This window comes from Ammospiza caudacuta, chromosome 2, assembly GCF_027887145.1.
Source record: "Ammospiza caudacuta isolate bAmmCau1 chromosome 2, bAmmCau1.pri, whole genome shotgun sequence".
Classification (NCBI taxonomy): Eukaryota; Metazoa; Chordata; class Aves; order Passeriformes; family Passerellidae; genus Ammospiza; species Ammospiza caudacuta.
Window position 1 is genome coordinate 48,865,523 of NC_080594.1, and position 24,515 is coordinate 48,890,037.

Consider the following 24,515-nt stretch of genomic DNA (forward strand, 5'->3'; position numbering starts at 1 on the left):
TGATGTGAACTGAACTCCATTAAAAATCATAAAAACATAATTAGACACCTTAATGGATGATAAGGTCGATATGCTGGCTATTACTGCCTAGAGAGGAAGACAAAAAAACCATAATGTTAAAAGAGATTTTCTTTTATCTTTGACTCAATTTATGCATGTAGACATTACCTCTATGCTTCCTTTTGTTTCATGAGATGGAGAAATAACAGTAGCTTTTTCAAAGTAATAATTTTTTAAAATTAAAAGCTAATTTAGAAAAAAAACAGCATGAGGTTTTATGTGCTTCTTGGAGGAACATGAAAACCATGAAAAAAACCACAACAAATGTGTAGTTTTCATCTCACTCACTAGCCTCTGTCTCATGAAGGGACTGATAGGTGAAGATGAATCTTAAAATATTTCATATCCTAAGGTAGTCATGAGGGATTATAATATTTTACTTCAGTGCTTCAACAAATTCCAGTATCTGATAATGAATCCCACAATCTTTTTCCCAAGAGAGGCAAGGCTTGTTCTTCCACAAAATAATATGTTGGAACTCAAAAAACAAAGCTGAGATTTCTTCTACTAGAGCCCCATTTGTAAGTTTGTGCACAGAAGTGAAACATCTTAGAAATGGAGGGAAAACTGGAGTGCTAAGGTCTGAATATCTTTCTTGAAAGTCATTTTAATCACTTTACTCTTGTTGTTTGAAATATTTCTGGACTTTGTGCCAGTCATAGACTTGCATTTTAAAAATAAAAAACTGCATTGGAGAGGTACCTGCCCTCCAGTGTTATGTTAAATACTGATTTTATCTGAATTTATCTGAATTTTTAAGACCTTCTCTGGGTCTCTAGCTAGTGAGCCAAGCACATGGGATGAATCTAAGGAGCAATTGCCTAAAACTGCTGCAGAGGCTTGCTGCCCCCTATGGAGAAATCCTTCACAGACCTTCCCATACTTTACACTCTCCACAAATACATCCAGCAACCAGGACAAGGAGCATATGCTTAAATATTAAACACAAGTATTCTAAACAGTCACGAGAATGAAACAATACTTTGTGTTGGAGACACTGGACTCAGATTGCAGGAACAGGAGTAGGAAGTGCAGGAACACCCGAGCTAATTTTAAACCTGGCTGATCCCAGAGCCATGCCAGTTCCAAGGCTCATGACCACCCATGTGGATTCTGCAGTTCTTGGTACATTCTGCTGCAGCTTATGATATGCAAGCTGATCACTTCCAGCCTACCTGGCACATAAAGCACCCATGCACATGTGGCTCAGGAGTCACACCTTTCCACCACACAGCAGCTGCCATCCAAGGTGCCATAACCATCACGGCAAAACTGGAAACTTATAAACCACTGGGGCAAGAAAACAGAATACCAGCTCCCCTTCCCAAAAAGGGTAATTCCTGGTCTCTTCTCCTCTTCTGATACTAATGCTGTTAAGATGTTCTATATTGTGAACTGATTACAGAATTCATTCAGGAAAAAGGAAATGATGAACGACTGTTAAAAAGTTCAACATCTATATATATGTTTAGTGCAATTATGACAGAATTCAGGGGATCTTCCAATTTTCTTGGGTTTGCACAATGTTGTCTTAAAAAGTTGCTAGAAAGGACTGACAAGAAAATACAGTGTCCTAGAAATCATGTCTAACCATCAGGGATTTCAAAGCCAGGTCAGTTTGCACCTAGAAGTGGTAGGTGATAAAAGTAAAATGCAGCACTCTTAAATATAGCTGATTCAGTTACATTGAATTTTGCTCTATATCCCAATACATAGACAGGATAGTGCCCTATGCTTCATTTTTCAGGTAAGAACAGACTGCTGCAGTAAATTCAGGATAATTCCAGGCTGCTAACAAACACAAGGCCTATGGAAAGAAGCCATGGTGCTGAAGAAATCAATGTTGTCACTCCTTGGTACAGGTAGAATCATTGCTGCAGCTGTGCAACAAATCAAACCTGGGGCCAAAACCTGCTAACAAAACCCCACCACATTTCTAGCCAGGTGGTTCCCTGCTCAGCATCATGTTCATGGGAGGTGATAAAGCAGGATGCTTTTTCAGCAGCAATGCCAACTTGAACCATTCCTCAAAATCAAACTTGAGTTTTCTGTGTCGTTTTCATGTGCTTCCATAATGCACAACAGATGCTACCAATCTGGGTCGGACTGAGCTCAAATCTTGGAAGTCTGCAGAACTATATGGTTCACATAACCTCCCAGACAGGTGTCTCATTCTGGCTTGAAGTTTAAAAGACATTTTCAGAACAGAGATATTAACTGTGTGGCCAATGAACACAAAAATGTTCAGATCAGACAAAAGCTTCAGTCAGTTCATACAACTGCCATGGCACCAACAATTCCAATGGAACGGCAATGATGTGTATTGGTAGAGTGCCAATCACTAGGTCTACATATCTTGCTTTTTAAATCCCCTATACTACAATCACTTGAACATTTGCCAGCTTGCCTCCAAGCAAGTACAGGCACTAAATCCAAAACAAGAACTAAAGCTCAAGTATCTCTTTATTCATGTACTGTAATCCATACATTGAAGAATAAGGGATAAGTACTTTTATGACAGCTCCTAATGACAGATAATAGATACCTTTCTGTAGATGGGAGACAGCTGCACACAATTCTTATGTTCTGTTCAAGAACTTTTACATTTGAGGACATTCAGCCAAAGTCCATTAGAATATGGCTGCCAGGAACAGAAAAATCCCAAAGTCAACAAGAGAAATATCTTTGGAAATAAAATTATAGAAATTATAATTACATCCTGACTTCACAGGATGTGTATGCCCATGCCAAGGTGTATAAAAACCCAACAACACTCAGCTTCTTAAATGGAGACTTTGGGTACTCACAATGTACTAAAAGTCACATTCCTGAAGGCACTTTTGTAAAGGAGAGGGTGGTACTTTTTAGTACTGATCATTTGTCCTTCCTTAATTAGTTGAAACATTCATTTAAGAAAAGATGCCGTTAAAACTAGTTCCATACAAGTAAATAATATTTAACAATACTGTAGCAGTACTGAAAAAAGAAACTGTGCAGAAGCCAACATGCCACAAGATACTATCTCTGAAGCCTCCACAAACACCAGGTAAACTAATATCTCAAGGTGGCAGATAAAAATAACAATAGATGATTGCTGGAAAATGAAATAGGAGAAACTGGCCATGACTGAAGGGAGGTCTCCTAGGTCACTGTGCCTTGTCCTTCCTACTGCAGGCACTACGTCCCAAGATAATTTAAAAATACTGAGTTCCAACTTGAAATTAGGTAGAGTTTCTTCCTTTGTTGCTCTAATGAGGGGGTATTCCACAATGCATCTTTCATGGTAGCAACAGACAATGCAGACTCACCACAACTTTTCTTAGAATTGGTGGCAACACTGTCCAAAACTGCATTTAACAATGCAACATTTATAAAGTTGTCCTATAACAGGACAGAATTCTTGAGAAGTGGTATGTTTTGATTCAATTCTAACAACCTGGGGATTTGAATAACGTGCCACTTTGCAAGAGCCACCTTACAGTTGAGGCACATTTATGCTATTTCCCTTTTTTGGAGATACAAGAATCTTGCTAAATATTACATAAACGTACTGCAGATTTCTGTGATGCTGCATGAAATGCTGAGAATCAATACCATCTTGCCAGGGGAAATACCAACTAAAGGAAAAAAGATATACCTGAGAATACAATGGATCATTTTACTCCATGCTTCAGGTATTAAATTTATGCCCATTGCTTCAGCACATGTACTGTCAAGATTTGGAAAGAGGACACCAAAAGGACACTAACCAATCAATCAACACAGCAATTCTTACATTCTTATGTAATGTGCTATCTATTTAGAAACTAAAGTAGGCCAAATAGCAGAAAATATTATTAATCTTATCAGTAGTATTGCTTGCTTTGGTATTTCTAGTAACATTTATTTACTAGCACTTAAATCACTTGATATTATATAGATGTATAAAGGAAAGCTGGAATTCCAAGGCTCCACATGTTGCATGTGTCCATCTCTACCTGGCTCCACCAGTGCAAACCTTAGCCAAGGACAAAGGAGCTCATGAAGAACTACTGCCTTCACTTTTGAACGATACCAAGATCCCAGACACACCAAGGGGTTAGAAGTGATTAAGAGCAGCACTGCAGAGAAGGAGCCAGGGGTGATGGTTGATGAAAAACTCAACATGGGCCGACAATGCGCTCAGACAACTGCATCCTGCGCTGCATCAAAAGGTTGAAGGAGGAGATTTCTCCCTCTATTCTTTTCCTGTGAGACCCCACATGGAGTACTAACTACAGTTCTGGTGTCCCCAGCATAGGAAGGACTCCATGGAATTGATGGAGTAAGTCCAGAGGAGGCCACGCAGATGACAGGAGACTGGAGCACCTGCCCTCTGAAGACAGGCTGACAAAGCTGGGGCTGTTGAGCCTGCAGAAGAGAAGGTTGTGTGGAAATCTTGTAGCAGCCTTCCAGTATCTGAAGGGAGCATACAGGGAAGGTGGAGAGGGATTCCTTCTCAGGAACCGCAGTGACAGGACAAGGAGTAATAGGCATAGACAGAGAGAAAATTCAGGTTAGATATTAGGAAGAAATTCCTTCCTGTGAGGATGATGAGGCACTGGAACAGGCTGCCCAGAGAAGCTGTGGATACCCCAGTCCTGGAAGTGTTCAAGGCCAAGTTGGATGGTGCTCTGAGCAGCCTGGTCTAGTGGAAGGTGTCCCTGCCCATGGCAGTGGGGTAGGAAATGGATAATATTTAAGATCCCTTCCAACCCCTTATCGTTCTGTGATTCTGTATTTAGGACTGCATCAGAAATTTGTGCAGAGCCAGACTTAAATACAGAGGGAACCACCACTGCACAACACAAGAGCATTTCCTTTCTATTTAAAATCCCAAATCCACTTCCAAAGACTTTTATAAGGTGCAATAATTTGACTACAGTCTCCATTTTATAGGCACACGGGCTAAATTCCTCTCTGAACCCCTGCCAAATCACTTCAGGGATGAATAGAAATGGGATATTTACTTTTAATCCATGGAACCTTTCTTAAAGCAAATATAACTGGCATTCTGCTTTACAGATGTGAACCAAGGAATATCCAGTTTCCAATAAATTTACTTTTGCTGCCTGCTGCATAATGAACAGACTAAAAGAAAACAAAAACCCACAGGTATCACCTTCTGACTGCCACACCAGGAAAGCAAATAAAATCCTTCAAAGTGGATTTGAGGGCAACATCAAGATTCCTTCGGCACGTATAACTTGGTAGCAACTTCAGAAGTTTTAAGAAAAAAAGTTTATAAACCAGCTTAAAAGTTTGCTGAGCTTCTTAAAGGTAGTCTGGCTACTAAAACAGGTGCTATAATGATTTACTACACATGCTGTCTAAAACCTCTACTGAATAAAGAGTGTGATTGAGTATTTCTACAATATTTGTCTTGCTCATTTTTTTGGACTGAGCATTTTTATATATTTTTTTCTTCTCTCCTTCACTAAGAGCCTTTCTCTTTCTTATTCCCATTCCCTCCTCTACTTTCCAACTCCACCTTTCTCTAGACCAATGAACAGCAGATACCACAAAAATATCTAAATGGAAGCAATGGCACCTGTGTAAAATGAAGTTGACATTTCTTTTCTCAGCTACCAAATACTTTTTTTCAGGCTGAAGATATTCCATCTTCTAGTATATACCATGTTCTTTTATGGGGAGTTGGTTCACCTGCATGAACATGCATATTCCTGCATGATGGGGCACTTGCCTGTCCCTACCTCTTCTCTAAGGGGAAAAAGTAGGACAGATCAGATCTCTGCACAAAAATTGAACTGGGCTTAGACTCTTCACCATATGATTCTACACTGAAGCAGCATATTGCACATTTCCTGTTCCCTGCACCAACCAGACAGACCATAAACCTGTAAAAGGTGGGTGCTCTGTGCGTTTTCTCTTCTATGCAAAATACTTTTAAACTTTAATGAAGACCAACAGCAGCTTCTGTAGGTAAGCATCTCTTAGTGAGCATGGTGGAGACAAAAAGCATTAACAAAAGAAAACATAAATCAATGGCTAAACACAAAGCTTCTAAGTTCTATGTTTTACTCTCCTTGCAAAGACTTTACTCCTCACCCAAGAAGTGACCCAAGTCAAGGGAAACAAAGGGCCTGACATGAAAAGGATATAATTTGGAGGAAGGAAGTTCCAGCTTAAGACTTGATTGGCTAGTGCAAGATAACGCTGAAACACTGAAGACATCTGAGCATTGAGGTTTTCACGTCTGCTGAATTCCTGAAGTACCTCTACTGTGAGCATGAAGATCTGTCGCAGATCATCCTCCTACAGTCAGGACGAACACAATACATTCAGTATCTCAGTCATTAATGAAATATTGATCAACAACAAATAGTTTTCCAGAGAGAATAAAAATTTCCAGTTTCATCCTGTTTTCATTAAAATATAGGAAATACTCTGAAATTGCCAGTGAGAATCCCCCCTTTCATCAAAATTAATTGATTACATTTGCAAAAACTATTGCAAAAAAATCCTCACATAAATACTGGTCGTTAAAAGATAAAAAAACAATATGTTTTTAATAAGTGGGGGAGAAAAGAGTTGGTCTTTGGCATGAAAAAAAGTTGGTAAGTTGTTCCACAACAGTCAGTTTAAAGCAATGCCTTCACATAAACATTTCTGACTGGCCAAACAATACATCTGAGACAACCAGACTACACCATCTGCAATAATATTTTTAAATACATACATAGCTCTCCTTGGCTTTAAACCAAAGCTATATTTAAGACTATCATTGTTCCACAGAGTATTCGTTTTGTTTGCAATTGGTAGCCAAGGAATTAAAGAGCCCAACGGTATAAAGATCTGTTGCTCTACATTCATAAAATGGGCACAAAGGGGTTGCACCTTTCTGATACAAGTTTTTAAAAAATACATTACCAATTTTCCTGAAGCAGCCAGTATCTGGATTATTTGCAGTATTTTCCCTATTAAATGCTTTTAGGGACACAGTGTACCTGACTGCACTTGGCATAACAAAGTATTTTTGCCTCCACATGTTTAAATTTTAGAAAGAGAGGTAGCATAAATGCATAAATACATAAATTTCTAAAAAAGTTCAATACAGAACTAGTTTACCTGAAATATACGTTTACAGTTACCGTGGAACTCCATGCTTAGTCCAATGTTGCTGGTTTTACTTGAACTTGAGAACTCACTCAACAACGCCGTTAGAATGGAACAGGCCAAAGTTTGCTATAAAAAAGACAAGGGGGAATAACATAACTAAAAGATGTCCAGTAATGCAATAGCACCTATTGTGTCCTTAATTTTCCTATTAGCTTTTTTAATACAACTACTACTTCAGTTTCTTCTAACACAAACTAGAACAAGTCAAACTTTCAGGAAAATAGATCCTTGGATGAACCATTTCTGGAATCATCAGGGCTCCATCCTTAAAAAAGAAATTTGAGTATTTGAGCAATATAAAAGCTGGCATCTGTGTGATTGTCATTACAAATGAAATCAACTTATTGCAAATCATTTCCCAGCCTTGCCAATTACTTTGTCTTCCTGTGCACAGACCTTTACAGGTATTAGTTCCAGGGAAGATTCACTGTCCACTTATTTCTATTGATGCAAGAGTTCAGGTCCCTCAGAAGTTTGTTTCAGCCCTTCTTTGCACTTGCTACACTTACCATGTTGGTATTTGATCATGATTAACTTTATAGCACCAAAAGTGATACAAGTTTGTCAAAAACAACTGCAATAACAATGTCTACTATATCTTTTCCCTCTCTCCCCATAAAAAAAATAGGAGAGGAATTCACAGAAAGCACTGATACTTGAAAGGTCTTGGATACCTCCCTCCAAAGTACCACATTGACATGCCTCAGAAAAAACCCTTAAAACTACTCTATTAAAATTATGTCTCCAAAGTGATATAAAAATTGGTGAGAAAAAGGCATGTTAATTTTAGAGAGACAGATTCATGAAGACTAAAGGTTTTAAGTATCTTTTTCATTCTCAAAATTTAATATAAGGTAAATGAAATGTTCATCTAAAACAATTACTTAAAACCAACTTTCTGTATGAAACACATGCCTCCAGCTTTTGTTGCTGTTTCCTGAAATATATCAAGAAAGCTTTTTTTCCTGATGCCAAAGTCCAGAAACCATCATCACCAGTTTTAATATCTTTTAACTGATCCTTACACACAAAGGGGATCAAGTACTGCACACTAGAGATGCAAGTAGTACTTCAGACTTGTGCCCTACACTGTTGCACCGTAACAAGCACAATAGAAAGTGTATACTGCTGAAATGAAAAGACTTTTTGTTAAGGAGATGTTCTTTACAAAAAGCTCCAAAATTACTGGCTATCCTCCCAGACTGTTTGGAGCCAAGGTGCCAGGGATGGACAGAGAGATAGGAATTGTTAAAGGGTCATGCATGCCAGCAAGTGTCCAGGGGTTAAACAGAAATATGCACACTACCTCTGAACACCCGAAAGATTAAAGTGGAGATGATACTATTTATGCAAGCTCATACAACAGCTGAGACCAGTGCCATCCACCCACCAACTGCAACATCTTTGTTCAGAAATGCCTCTGAAGTCAGTACCTTGACCCCCCCAGACAACTAGTTATCTTAGTCAGTAAACACTAAATTAACATTCTTACTTGCTAAATAAGTTCCAGACAGATCAAACATAGTGGCTTTGGGATAATACACAGGTTTTCTCTTCCACTATGGAAGAGCATATTGTGCATATTGCTTATGCACAAAAAAGCTGCATAAGCACAGCACACCAGCATATTGCTGATAATTTGCTAAATAAAAGCATTCCCATTTTAAAGAAATAATTTATTTCAAGTGGACTATTTCTCATTTACAGTCAGCTCTGCCAAACAACACATTTCACAAAAAGCATTTAGCCAATGAAAACCAGCACCACGATTTAAACTACTCCAGTGAAAGTGCAACTTTCTCACTTACATACTAGAAGTATTTCTAATTGCCTGAAATATTTCACAATTCAAATTTCAAATTTCTGTGCAAGGTATTCACACAAATAATTTTTTTAGTTAAAGGAAATACAGATCTGATCTAATATTAAAAAAACAAAGCAGTCTAGACTAGTATTGAGTATTAAATCCAACATTAAAAGTTCCATATGAAAAGAATTATGCTGTTAAAAAAAAAAAGAACTACTAAGAAAACTCCCCCAAGTCTGACTTCAGAAGAATGCTTCAGATGAGAATACATGTTTTCAAAGAAATAATGTAAAGTTTTCTCACTTGACTCTCTAAATAGCTTAAAATACAAATTTTTATTTGATGCTTAAATTACTGACTCACATTTTTCAGCTCAAAGCAGCCATGACATAAGGACATCACTAGCTGCAATTACAAATCTGTACACTTTGATGCTCTGCAACATACACTGATTACCAAGTGGTATTAGTGGCTCCAACAGTACAACAATCAGGCAAAAACTAAACTGCTTCTGCTTTAGCATGCTAACGCCCTGACACCAAGCCACCATCCAGACCACCACAGGACAAGCAGGGCAGCGATGCAGACTGCCCATCATTTGCAGTTGGCTGCCAGTTACTGGAAAAATCAATCACCAAGTTCAAACAGGCAGGAACAATATGAAAAATTGCTCCCACTGTGATTACAAATACCTAATATTAGCTGAAATAGCTTCCCCTTTCTCCAGTTTGTTAATATGCATATAATAACTTATCCTTTCTCCTTGCAGAGTAACAGGCTAGTGCATGGTAAAAGTGTGTTACAGACTTTTATTTTGGTGTGCTTTTCTCCTGATTTCAAGGAAAAAATTAAAAGTAAGGTTAAATTTCATCACTGATGGTAAAGACATCTTTTTGAAAGTGTAAAGAGCAATGGGTACAGGTAGGCTGGCTGAATCTGCTAAGCAGCTTGAGCAGTGGCCTATCCCCTGATTTCAATGAGAGCAAGTTCAGATAGTTCTGGGACATCAGTACCTGCTTTGAGCATGACAGCAGAAAGATGATGTTACTAGATTTACACACCTTATTCCATCCAGCAGGCTAGCTCACAGCAAATACCAGGGCACACTGCACTCCTCGGCTCTACACCCTCCTACTGAATTCCCAGCATCCCTCAACTTCCTTAACTTGCTATTTCAATACCTGGAGTGCAAATCCTGCCCCATTCCCTCACTATCCCTGGGGCCTCATGTGCAATATTTGCACATCCATCCGCTTCTGTTGCCATCTGCACCTGCATCTGCCATCTACACCCTTGTCAAGTATTTGCACAAAGCTTTGCAAAACCACCACTGCTTCCCAAAACTGCCATAAGGCTACAGGAATTTATACAGACTATTGTCCACAGCAGTAATATGGCCATTTTCATGAGTATTAACAAATTATTAGCTTAAAAGAATACTTGCCCGGCCAGCTATTAAACTTTCCTGAATACACAATAATATTTCAGAAACTCTGGAATAAGGCTCAAGTAAATTTTACTAGAAATAAAATTTTATTTTCATAAAGTAATTTTACTGAACGTTAACTACTAATATTTTGAATTTCATTTTTTTAATATACAGATACATTTGGAGTGAAGACACTAAGTACCTCAACATAAATATTATCAGAAGAAAGATTTCAAAAATCTGAAAACCAACAATTTCAGAGAAACCAATGCTGGTGTGCTATGTGAACTAAAATTTCTTCCTCTTACACATAAGAAAACTGAATTCACCTAACACAAAATTCTAGGGTGGAGGGTTCTGGGGGTTTTCGTGTTTTGTTTTTGGGTGTTTTTTTTGGTTTGGTTGGGTGTGTTGTTTGCTTTTTTTTTTTTTTGTTGATGGTTTTGGTGTGGTTTTGGCTGGTTGGTTTGTTCATTTGTTTTCTGGTGGGGATTTGTTGATTCTTGTTTAAAATTTTTTTTCAGGTTTTTGCCACACCACAGAAGAGATTAACAATGCAAGTTAGTAATACCACACTGTAATAAGTAGAAAATGCACGTGACTCTGGGCATCATATTAAAAGCCGGATCTGAATGTCCATTGTGCAGCAATGCCATTAACTTCATACCAGTAAGAGTACACCTCTGAACCTAGTTTGACTCACTCCCTAGCAATTTCACTAGTTCTGCCACAAGTACATACCCAAACAATAAGCCCATCTGACAAAATAAAATCCTTCTCTTGTTGAGAGAGAGAGCATTGCCTCTGAGAATAGCTTGGCACACACCCCAGTTAGCTTTATTACCAGGAATAAACTTTATGAAAGATCGCTATACATAAAACAGACTCTCAGCTGCTCAAACAGAAGATCAATGGGACTTGTGATAAGAGATTAACTTGGCAATCAGACACCCAGTAGCAACATCGTTTTAGTGGTTTTCTTTTCAACTGACTTTAATAAAACACAGACATTACAGAAAGACCATATGTCATTTTAACAATAAACAGCATTTATATATAATTCGTAAAACTCAGATGCAAAAGGTAAATTACAACTTATTCCTCCAAACGGAATGTCCCCTATAAAAGAAACTAAAGCCATAATGTTTAAAGGGATTTCACACTTGTGCCTGGGCTGCCCATGGAATAAATGAAGTGCTTAATTTGAGGGTAGTAAGGTTACAGAGCATCTGAAAGGAAGAAGAGTTCAAATACAGCCTAGGAAAAAATGGACATGTGGTACATCAGCTCTGCAGCAATACAGCCAACAGACAAAGCAGAATGAACTCTAATACCAAAACAGTTTCCTTGTTTTGAATTCAGAGCAGAGATACAGTTGAGTTGTCAGAGATTTGATTAAAGAATTCATTTTACTACAAAATCTAAGCTATCATGCAGTGCCTTCTGCAAGTATCATTTATACCTGAAGAAAAAGCAGTAAGCATATTTAAAAGGAAGATTTTGCCTGAATAGAGCAAATCATAACATCTACCCTTTACATTATATCACTGCCAGCCTGAATATGCATTTAGAGGACTTTTTGTCTCCACGTGTATAATGTAAACTCTGTTACTGAAACCAAAGGGAAGCCATGTGAAGACTTAATAGCATTCCTAAACTATTTAAATTTAACTTGCACAAGAGCAGGAAGAATCAAAGAATAAATGTATCAGAAGCAGAATTTGCTGTGTTGCTCCTAGGTGACAGAATTCTGTAGTGAGAATGTAACAAAAGCAATTTTACTAAGTTGTTTAAAGCATGGCTTTCTTTATAAAGGCATTAATAGTCTTCTTCTCTAGTTTCCTTGAATAAGCACAGCTGTTTTTGCTAACATTTTCAGAGTATCTAAATCTCCAGAACATAAGGTGCAACTCCAAATTGGAAGGTTAAAATGATGGCCAGAGGGCCAAAAGAAATACCTTTAAGTACACAGAATAACTGGGGCCACTCCAACTTTTCAACTTGGGAGTATTTCAAGATGGGTGGGGGACCCAAGAGCTGAAGCAGTGGTTCCCAACCAAAGAAAACCAAAACCTATTTTGAAGAAATATAAGCAAGCACCAGGACCCACTGATTTTTATCTGTTCCTTCCCAAATGAGCCAACTGGTGGAAAAAAGCTATAGAGCAGGGATATGTTGATAGGAATAGGACCCACAGCTGCAGTTCTGTGCTGTCAGCAGTAAGGGACTGGCTGTGCAGTGCACTCCTTTCCTCTCATTCCCTTTCTGGCACTGTGCAAAGACAGATGAGCAGCACTAGGTTAGCACATCAGAGCTACAGCAGAACACTAAGCGAGACCTTGCTTCCCCTTCCTTGGGGGAAACCAGCCAAACCAAGGGAAACCCCCAGGGTGAGCTGAGAAAGAAAAAGCCAATTCCCCTGTGAATCACCATGGGCCAGAGGAAGATGATCTTGTGGCATGTGAAGCATGCAGGCTTTGGACAAAGAAAGAAGGGAAGCAGCAGCCTCTACTAATAATGGAAGAGGTCCGGGCAGAGTTTGCTGGAGCACAGGGTGCAAAACATGCTTTTCTTTGTTTCTCTGGAGATAGGCAAAGTTGCAAAGCAGAAATCAGGAGAAGGAAAAAAATAACAAGTAATCTCATAAAAGAAGTTGAAGGCCTGAAAACCATTTATAAAGGTAACATCTTTCTCCAGGTTCTTGTCTGAATGCCACCAGTTGGATCTTCACTCCTACCACAGCTGCGTGAACAAATACAGGACTTTCAATAAAGTCAAAATAATGAATAGTTAAGACTAGCCATGCAGCTCACCATCAGCAGCACCCAGCTTGAATATACACCATCCCAACAAGTGCTCTTTGGTGGATAGGTGTCCTCCCTCCCCCCACTTTTCCCAGTACTCATTCCTGGTCTTTCTTGCCTGGCTCTGCCTGCCATACTGCCAGCTATGTCAAATGAGTTGCATTACACGGCTGTGTTCCACAGCAGATCTGTCAAAAAAAAAATAAAAAATAGAGGCTGTGAGGGAGAAGAGGCTGTTTCTAAGCAGACTAACACAAAGATCCAGTATGTTACTGAACACTTTTATTTGAAGGGTAGTACCTTTCAGAGAAAGAATGAGTAAACACCAAGCAGCTATGGTCAACAAATGTCTTAAAGAGGCTTTTCCCCTCAAGCCTGTTTACCTGTATGACACCACTCTAATTAAAAAAAATACATGGTGTAACACATGGAAAGGCTTAATTTCTTCCTTCCCAGTGAGTGTGTGAGGTCACAGGTGAGGGACTCCACAAGTGCAAAGCTCATGAGATGGCAAAATTGAGGAAAGAAAGGGTTTGGGATACCATACATAGAACAGAGGACACATCTCACCACTTGGAACATATCTCCTCACTTCCCAGGCCTGTCGATGGAACTGTGGCTCTAGTGTAAATGTAACTGGGGAGTTATCAATTTCTAGTAGTTATTAGGCAGCTAAGCTGGAGACTTGCATCTCTGGTAAAGCCAGCTCCCTTTCAACAGTAAAATCTGAAAACTGCAAAAGCATCCTGATTAATTCAACTACTAAAAAGCCACTTACGTTTTAAAGTTCTCTTACATTTTTATCACTGAGTTTTAGCCTCACATGTGGAGTAGTTTCTGGATCCTTAAAATTCCCAAACCAATCTTTAACACACTTAGGCCTTTATAGAGAACTTATCAGCCTAAATATACTGGTTCACCCTCTACTTTTTTAGATTCAACATGTCTCAAAGGCAACAAGGTAACAATTTTATTAGACCAGAAGACATAACTTGGGGTGGATAATACATATATTTTTGTCAAAATGTGAAAGTCAGGAGAGCCTCTCCAACTCCTACCCTACCACATGAAGCAGTAACAGCTGGACAGGCCTCCAGAACTATAATTCTGGAATTTAAAGAGTAGAAACAAGAAATGCAAATGCTAAATAAATATAACTAGTTATCCAGGCAGCCATTATAATGGACAGATTAACCTCAAAGAAGATGAATGCCTAGAGTTTTGCTTATTAGTATTTCCCACCGCTCATATGAAATTTATTCACAGCACATCCCTCAGAAGCTTTAGGTAATCTGAAGCAGCTGGATCTTCTCTCTAGCCCAATTAGGAACACTGAGAAACAGAACAACAGATTTATAAATGTTGCAAGAAAAGGGACTGTTAGGATTCCAGAGCTTTTCCACTGAGTCTTGACAAGTCTTCTTCCATGTAGAAAAAAAAAAAAAAGTAGGCTTCAGATATAGAACTTTATATTAAAATACACTCAAAAAACCACAGGTTCTGTTGCTTCCCAGTCCCATATCAAGTCTATAGCAGCTGGATCCCCCTGCATCTGCCTACACATATACTGGAAGAAATCGAGGTGTGATCCATATCTTGGTCTGGTTTTAAACAAAATCTGATTGTGTTCACATGCAGACCAGATCCTCCTCCTGGGAGTCAGTCACTTAGCTGCCAGGATTCCTGTCCTTCTGGCAGGGACGAAGGACAAATGAAATCCTTCAGCTATGCAAAAGCAGAATCTTTTAACACAAGAAAAGGCCAAGAAATTGAAGGCATTTATAGTTGAGAAGAACTTGGCCTACGCAGTTCTCCAAAATCTTGAAATTAGTGATAGAAAACATGTATTTAGAATTGTAAGACTGGCACATGATACTGTATCTGCTGCCAGAAACTTTGTCCCCCAGAGAAATGAAGATTTTGAAAAGAGATCCTGAAATTGCTGTCAGAGGGAGATTACAGATCGTCCTTCATTCTCCATCTCCAGAGGGATGGCTTGTATTGATAATACAGGAAGAATCAGAAAAAACAAAACCAAGAACTCTAAAGCTAATCTTTGTGCTCCTAGAGGATTACTACCTAAACTCAGTTACAAATAAATAGGCAGCCAGACTAAAAGTTTGCTTTCCCTTCTCATACAAAGGTTTCTTCAGTGAGATTCATAAAGCAGCAAATGGCAGAGAAGCAGCAGCAGAAGCCAACACTGCAGTTCTAAACCTGGCTCTAACCATGCATCCTTCCCATCCTCAAAGTATTAACTCTTCTCAGCGTCTTGTTATTTCCTTAACACGTACACTGTGTTCCACTATTAAAAGATTACTCAATACTAATGCAATTTTATTACTCTCATCACAATTCCTCTCCTTACCTTCCTTCCAATCTCCTCCTTATTTTTTCATTCTCAACAGTCTTGCTTATATGTCAGTTTGCCACTACATACCTTCATGTCCTAGCCTCAAAACACATCCATCTCTGAAGATCTTTTTAACTAGTAGTTAAAAAGTTGAGGTACTAAGCACATCAAATCGTGCAAAAGGACACAAGCAACAGACACTACCATCTACATTCACTGCCCTCCTTATTACCCCAAATATCAAGACTTGATCCTGACAAGATATTACTCAAACGTCCCAAAGGTTTCATGGAGCAGGACTGGCTGATGATCACAAAGTTAGTACAGATGTCTGACAGAAATTGGGTGAAGGGCTGCAGGGAATGGAAAAGATTCAGTAGCTACATTATTCTTGTAAGGTAAAGATGGACCAAGAAGCTTCACAGCCAATAGGGAAGAAAAGGCAAGCAAGAAGCAGACAAGAGAATGCTTTGCTTTTTAAAAATAGACTTTCTCTCAATTACAAACTGCTGTAGAAAGCCATCACCTTGGAACACTCTGAGTTGGAAGAGACCCACAAGGATCAAGTCCAACTCTTAAGTGAATGGCCCATATGGGGATCCAACCCACAACCTTGCTGTAATTAGTATCATGCTCTAACCAATTATCAGCAGCTAAGAGCTGCTGATTGCTCTTGTTTGAGAGCTTTAAACGTTTTTAAATACAAAGTGACCTGCTGCTGACTTCATGTGTAGTGAACCTCAGGCAGGATGATGTAAATGTGTAAGCAGAAGGTCAGAACAGACAGCTGAGAAGGATACAGAAAGGACAAAAAGACTGGAAAAAGAATTAGGAGTCACAAAGGTATGATAGACTTCTGCAACTTGAGTGTACAAGGAGGCAAGAGTGCATATCACACCATGGGAAAGATGTCAAAAAATTGAATGATTCTTTCCACAGAGAAGCAGAGAGGACTGGAAAAGATCAGCTGACCTCTTTCAATACCTACATCCTAGCCTCTTCCGTGATTTGAATGGAGGCCTGTATTTAGAAGTAACTAATATAAATGAATCTCCAGAAGCACCTGTGACAGTGCATGGCACTGTCCTGACAGTAAATCTCAAATCTTGAAAGCACCACTCCTTTCAGGATGTGGCTTCACACCATGCCCTGAGCACCCTTAGCTGAGACTCCCCACAGCAGCAAGGCAACTGCACACTGGGGTCCCACACGGCCCCTCAGGCATGGCTGAATGCTACAGGGACACTAGTAAAGAAACAAAACCACCCAACCATATTTGAAAAGATAACTAAAATAATAAAAAATTCATTGTATGAGTTATTTCTTACAACCTTTCAAAGTTGTTACATATTTATACAAGAGGCATGTCTTGACTCCCTTCAGAAAGCAGTTTTGGCAGGTAGCATGCTGAAACACCATTTTATTACTGCTTATTATTGCACATGTCAGTCCTGGGTGCCAGTACCGGTCTCTCCTGCAGCTAAGTCTCAGAAGATCACAAGAACATTTTCGTGAATGAGAACTGGCTTATAATATAAACTGTCACATATACATGGGAGCATGTGCTTATAACCAGTTTGCCAAAGACTACCAATCATACACTGTGCCATACCGAAAAGACCTTTCAGCAGCATCACATCTTTTATTTTTTGCTAGTAAGTCTTATTAGCACACCAGAATAGAAAACACTATATATCCTAGACATTTTCAATACCATTCTTAAAACTTGAGCACAAATATTTTGGAAAAACTGTGGAGAAATTCATACTCATGAAGAGGGGGAAGTAAAAGGAAAATTAAATAAAGGGAAATGAAAACCTGAGTTCAATTTGGCAGTGAGCTGAACTTGGATAAGAGTGCCCCAGGCAGAGCTCCTCTGCAAGGGGCTCTGCTCTGCAGCATGCCCAGGACGATATGCTTGGAGCAGGCAGTCTTAGCCTGCTGTAAGCTGTGGTCAGTGCAGTGTGTCTGTGGACAGTGCATGCACAAAATACAACTGCATAAGCTGGACTGTGCATTCCTTACTTCAAAGTCCACGTTTCTATTTATGTCACTTTTGTAGCTTTATGCAAAGATTCTACAAACTACATAAGCATACAAAGTGTCGTGCATAAAACTTGAAAACCTCAGCTGTAACTACATTGTAATAACCAGGCTATGTTTCCTGGAAAAAAGCATTAACTCAGTTCTTCTTAACAAATACCTATTTCTATCTGAATTATGCAGAATCAAAAGGCTAAAATGGTTTCCTTAAGGTAAATAACTGTGAAATTAAGTTTTACAAGACTAAATGAAATTTCCATACCCTGGAGCATTATTACTTGTTGCTCAGAGGTGACACACTATTTTTAGGACCACGACATGAGCTGGATTACTTCTAGTGCACTTTGATTGAATTTTCAGAGTTAAACATTTGCCACTCCCATCTATCTAGTACAACTGCTGCTCTAAATGCTCAGCAGTGTCATGAGCCAGTTCTCTCAAGGTTTTTTTTGGAGAAAAGCTTCAGTTAAAGTTTCAGCATGGAATCTATATACTCTTTGATTTTCATCTGGTAGGAGAAAAAATCACCTCTCTTTAATCTCTAGTTACATGCCTCTATTATGACCTATTCTAAACTTATCCCCTGGCATAGCAAACGGAATTTCACCAAATGCACAGATAGATATTGGACACCTTGTTTCCACTTTGAGCTCAGTATCGAAGGTAACACTTACCCCTAGTAGTATGACATTAAATCAAGAATAAGTTTTGTATTTCCATTCCATGTTTTACTTCCTCACAACCCTTTCTCTCCACCTACTGTCTCCCAAAGAACAGCAGAGGCCTATGCCTCCTGCTTGCAGTCCATTTCGACAGCTGAGCCGCAGCAAAGTGCAGCACTGCACAGATGGAAGGGGAACAGAGTGTGCAAAGAACCTCCCAGCTAATGGAAGAATCTGTTTTAGATCTTGCAATGAAATTAAAGAAAACCAGAGGAAAAAAGAAACAAATAATTTTTTAAAAACACACAAAAAAATCAAAACAAACCATCAACCCACAACTATGGCACTTAAAGCAGCTATTCAGAAAAACATTTGCTAAAAATATGGTCTCCTTGTATATCAAAGTAGGTATACACATACTACCCCTTGTCCCAAAGCATTAAAAAATCTCCAATGTGCTAAATGATTGGATAGTTACCAACTTAATGACTAATTGTATAAGCGAAGTATAAAATATTTTATAGCCACTAAGTATATAATGTAAGCTGCTGATAGAGACTGCTTAACTTCTCAAGAAAAAAAACTAAGTACTTACCACAGTGGGGTTACCACTGCTGATCAGCTGGCTGACTTCATGAAAAATGCTTTTGCAGTCGATTGATTTGTCTAATGATCCCCGTTTCACTATCACCGCTACCGCTAATAAAATCTGCTCCCGAACATACTTTTGGAGGCTGTAAACAACATTGCACAAATATAATTGCAAGTCATTCTGGGCATGGATGCTCAATAAAATTTTAAACACATTTATTTTTCAAATATCTTGTGTAAATTCCTATGGGAAAACTGACAGAAGTTAACCGTAAGACTAGAAGACAAATTATTCTTAAAATGATCTTGCACTGCTACTGAGGGAAACAAAAATGATAGCCCAGATTTTATGCAGAATCCTAGATGTTCAGAGGTGTGTTTTCTATACTTACTTAGGCCTTTGTAAGACATAGGTTAGAAGGAATGTTCGCAGTGACTCAATGCTAGCCTTTTCCAAGAGAATCCATTCTCTTACAACTGCTTCCATTATCGCTGTGGCAGCTTGAAAAAGGACATAGTCCACTTTACTAGTTTCTGTGGGAAAAAACAAACACAACTTGAGTACTAGAAGACATGTATTCAGCTTAAATGTGTTTCCAAAAAAAAAATGGAACTTACTATCATTTATTATTAAATAGAATATTGTTGCTATGAAAACAGAGAAGGAATTTACAACTCAAAAGGGGGAGAAATAATCAATAACCCAATTATCAAATTGTCTGGTATTATTCAAGTCAATGACCTAGGAGAAAAGTTGTCTGTGCTAGGAGGCTGGTTCAAAGAACAGGAATAAGAATGCTAACACAATGGAGGAATAAAATAAACAAGATAACAGATTTAGTTCAAATAGACTAATTAATAAAAGTGATTAATCTTACAGACATGTCAAAGTGGGAAATGCCTTTTCAAAGGCAGTCTGTGTCTGCCTTTGAAACAAATAGTACATAAAAGTACATGTATTTCATGGGCAATAAAAAGAAGTAAATCCACTTACACTTAAAAGAAACATTTCCAAGCAAAAATTTTACACCATCCATGGTGTATTTAAAGTGTTCTACATCATGTTCAAGTTTCCAGATTTATTTTGAGTTAACCAAAATGTAATTTCTGACCACAGTGTAGGAATCATTTGCCATTATTATCTAAATATAGGATTACTATGTATACAGACGCACTAAGGAAAATATAGAAGTATATTACAGAGAAAGGTTAACAGTTTGGGTGATTACAAAATACAAATTAAAGAGAAATGTCAGAATATTAATAAAATTTCTATGATGCTAGAAAGCTACAGAGACATTTTTGTTGTTTTCCTTTGCTTTTAAAATTTTTAACTTGAAAATAGCAGGTAATATCTCAGAAGCCAGTTCCAAAACATTCTGAGCTCTTAGAAAGGATGCAGCTACTGGGTGGCAAAAGCATAAAATATGAAATAAAATTTCCAAACAAGAAGCAGAGTTTGAGCTATAGTGGTTGACCTGCCAGGACTAGAAAAACTGTGTTTGAAAAAACCTCAATCACAAGATGAAGGGCTTTAAAATACTACAAAACAAACTCTCCTGTCCCAATTACATGCACACAAGTTTATAATATAATTTCCTTTATATGCAAGTTCTATATCAAAGATAGCAACTAATATGCTAAAATATTTTAAAGTAATTTAATCAGGCTCCAAATTTAAACCCACAGAGGTAAACATGCTTAAATAAAAATAAACCATGTTTAAATCTACTTAGCTTAATTTGGAAAACTAAGTAACCACTTAAATAGAAGATTAATGTGTATGTCTAACACATATAAAAACAAATTGAATTAATCCTGCATGAGAATTTTCATTCTGGCACTTGTTACTTTGGGCCTTTTCTAGTTGTACAAAGCTCATACACACACACACAAAGAGAGAGAACGTAATTAAAAAGGACGGCGTTTCCCCTTTGCCCGAGTCCCGCAGCCGCACAACCGCGATGCCGCCGCACAGAGCTGCAGCCCCCGGTGTGAGCCTGCCATCAGCCAGGGCAGCACCATCCTCCACGGAACTTACTGAAGAAAGGAAGGACAAGCAGTGCCTTGTGCTTCCTGGCTTCAACCCCAGGTTTCTAAAGGACAACATAGTAATGGCTGTTCTCCTTTTCCATATGCTCACCTTCTCCATTATTCTCCCTGTGTCACACTCTTCTTTCCATAAATGATTTGATCCTTCTTATCTCTCTCTACCTCCATTCCAGTTCCTGTCTTGACCATTTTTTCCTGTTTCTTTTTAAAACCATCTGCTTGGTCCTCTGGTTCCAGCCCATCCTTCCTGCACACATCCCTTCAGTACACTTCAAGTCTTTTATTTTTCATCATGAACAGCTTGTTTTCCTTCCTGGTTCCTGATTTCACAATCCCTGCCTCTTCTTCCTCAACTCCCAAATCTTAACTATCTGTTCTTTCTGTCCATACTGTACAGATACATACTGAGGAAACACAAAGTTTTGAAAAATCTCTAAGTTCCAGGTCTCAGCATTACAACTGCTTAGATTTCCATGAAAAACCTGCCCCATGTGGAAACATGCTGGATTTTCAAGGTGGCAGCATATGAACAGTTTAAGGATGTAATATAGCTAAACATCCAGAAAGTATTATAATCAGCATCATATTCCCTTCAACCAGCCACATTTAAGATGGCATGAGATTTCATTATTTATTTCTGATTGATGATGAACACATCCTTAGATCCAAATGGTCTGCCAACAAATTTACTTAAGGATGTTTTTACCCACCTTAGTTTCTCTAAAAATCAAGTGAAAACAAGAAGCATCAATTTTGCTTACCCATCAAGCAAAAAGTGTGACTGCAGTTTTCCAAACCAGATGGAGTACTTCCATAAAATACTAAACCCAGAAGAACCTCATTTTTAGAGAAATATTTTGGTGTGGGGTGGGTGTAGGAAAGGAAGCACACCCTGATCTACATATCACAGTGTAACATAGCAGTAGGTCTGCAATACTGACATCATAATATTCCTGAATTCTAAGTCTCTAATTCAGTAAATTGATAAATAACTGTTAAAAAAATACTGCAGAATGAATTAAGTATGAAAAGAATATTTTCAACATAATTATAATATTTCTCTGTTCATTCTAGCAAATTCTTTAAAAGAAAAGTTGCTTTTTGTGGTTTTGGTACGTGTTCTTTTGGGCAAACTTTGAGGTTTCCCTCCTCAGGTCTCAGAGTCAGTTTTCATTGAAATTTCCCCTCACCTGTCCCCAGCACTCACATCAATACTACAGTGCTGAGCAGCAATCTTACATCTTTACTGCCCCTGTAATTTTCAGATCCAGCTGCCAAACTCTACAAAGTCTCTGTAGCACCTGTAAAAATATTTCTCTTTTATAAATAGCTACCTAATCACATTTAGAGCATTTTAGAGCACTAAAATCAGAGACATTTCTGATGAAGGGTGGTATCTGCCTCTTTCCTTTCTCCACAGGTATAATCACATAAAATTTCAAATCAATACTGTCTTGCTTGTACCAGGTAAACAGATACTTTTCTAGCTTTTTCCTCCTTTCCTCCAGCTGGGCTGTCAACAGCAACTAAGCTGTTCAACTAGAAATAAACTCTCACTTCAGCACTAATGCAAAATCTGGTAGAAGTGCATAAAATTGCATAGTTGGCTGATTTAATGGTAAGCAAGCACAAAGTCAAGCAACCACACTACTGGCAGCTGCACAAACTGCACAGATTAGACAGTATTACAATAATCATGTTGCAGAGGAAATCTATTAAATCAGTTTAGGAAGTTAGCTACATTAAGTTACACCTTACAGCTTTAAAACTCACAGAAATAAAAAAAAAAGGACAGTAAGAGGCTTCACCCTCCATCAAAAAGTCCCAGTCATTAAAATCAAAACTGATGTTCAGAGCCCCAGCTACAAAAGAACAGCACAGTTCCAGTTATAAAAGAATGTACACACCTAAAATTCATTTATTGAAACTTACCCAGAATATGTTTGCAAACAGCAAATGGTGATTTTGATTTTCTAAATGATAGGAATATGTGCTCAGCATGTTGGCGTTGCTCATTGTTGACCATGGAAGGTGGTGCCTGAAAGAAAAAAAAAGTTATTCAAGCACTGATCAAAAATATACTAAAAGCAATGTCATGTCAATGTCATGAATGTCAAACACATAAATGTTTGCCTTGTTAAATACCAAAACCCAGTATCTCTTGGCAAAACTGCTTGATTTCAGACATTACCTCTTCTTATCTAGCACTCTGCATTAACAATGCATGCACATAGGTGTGAATATCGAGGTATCAGGCAGAGAGTGAATAATTTAAGTATAGTTCCCCAACAATGTTTCTGAAGAAAGTTAGAAGTCAGCTCTAAATTCAAACCAATTCCTTTTCTACTCAGACCAAAAATACCACTGCACATCACTAAATGCTGCCAAGCACACTCACAGTCCTGGAAGCAAAGCACTATTTTTTCATTAGCTCTACAATTGTTTTAAAATATGTAGTTGTATAATAAATCCTGGGTTTTAAAAATTACTACAGATACATTCTAAAATAAAGTATATGCCAGGTACATACTACCCTCTAGTGTTCAATATTAAAATTGACATCCTGAGGACTGGTGTGATTGATGAGACAAGTTGGGAATGGCTATGGTGGTTCCTCAGCTTACACCCATCCCATTACATCCTGGGCACCTTGGCTGCTCAGGTAACACCTGCTGCTCTCCTGTTGAAAGCCAGCTCCAGTGAGGTTTCTACCCAAAGATCAGCTTGAGGTAAAGCATGAAACGATGCAATAACCTGGACTCCTGTGAGGTGCCTACGGAGCCCAGAGGAGCTGCCTGCCCTGCAGCCTCACCTCACTGCACAACCCCAACAGCCCACACTGCCCTACAGGGTAAAAACAGCCATGTAGAAAGTATCAGCAGCTCACAGCACCACACTGCTCTCCACTTCTGCCACTAATATTCTCTGACTTCTGCTTTTTGGAATTTATCTGAACTGCACAGGCTGCAAATACAAGATATAACCAGCTTAGCATGAGATAATCTAATGCAGGGCATTGATATCACAAACAGGGTAAGCAAAACTGATGCCAACCTTCAAGAAAGGAACATACACACATGTAGGAAGATCACATCCTAACTGCAGAGCAGGATCATGGTAACAGCATAGGTTACTGAACTTCAGTTGAACTTCCAAACTCCACATTCCAGCCCTGTCCCCAGCAGTTTGAGAAGACCATGTGTGCCACCTATCTTTCAGTCAAGGTTTATATTCACTACTTTGGGAATAAAAGCATCAAGACCAATGCTTTTAACGTAAGTGAAATATTTTCCAGTAAATAAACCACAAGAAACCTGATTGAACAGGTATTTCTGTGAAGTAACCTCAACTCTCCTGCATGCAGCAGGAGCTGTTCCTAATGGGAAAAGCTGTTTGTGTTTCCTGCAGTGTGAAGGACCATCCTCCTCTGCATGGATTCTAGCTACATTCACTGCAATAGAACCAGCTGTACAGAATGACAGAAGAATATTTGTAGCAGGTCATCAAACATGCAGGAATGACCCACACAGCAACAGCTTGATACACATTTCAGTCA

General features: G+C 38.6%; 1 protein-coding gene across 1 annotated transcript in view; it reads right to left on the minus strand.

The window, feature by feature from the left end:
• Positions 1–24,515, minus strand: part of XPO4 (exportin 4) — a 73,296-nt gene that overhangs the window by 29,407 nt on the left and 19,374 nt on the right. The window contains exons 2-6 of the mRNA XM_058825257.1: positions 22,892–22,997; positions 19,300–19,441; positions 18,912–19,050; positions 7,168–7,284; positions 6,201–6,354 (exon numbers count right to left, since the gene is read on the minus strand). Of these exons, the coding sequence (XP_058681240.1) occupies positions 6,201–6,354; positions 7,168–7,284; positions 18,912–19,050; positions 19,300–19,441; positions 22,892–22,997 (658 nt within the window). The remainder of the gene's footprint in view (positions 1–6,200; positions 6,355–7,167; positions 7,285–18,911; positions 19,051–19,299; positions 19,442–22,891; positions 22,998–24,515) is intronic.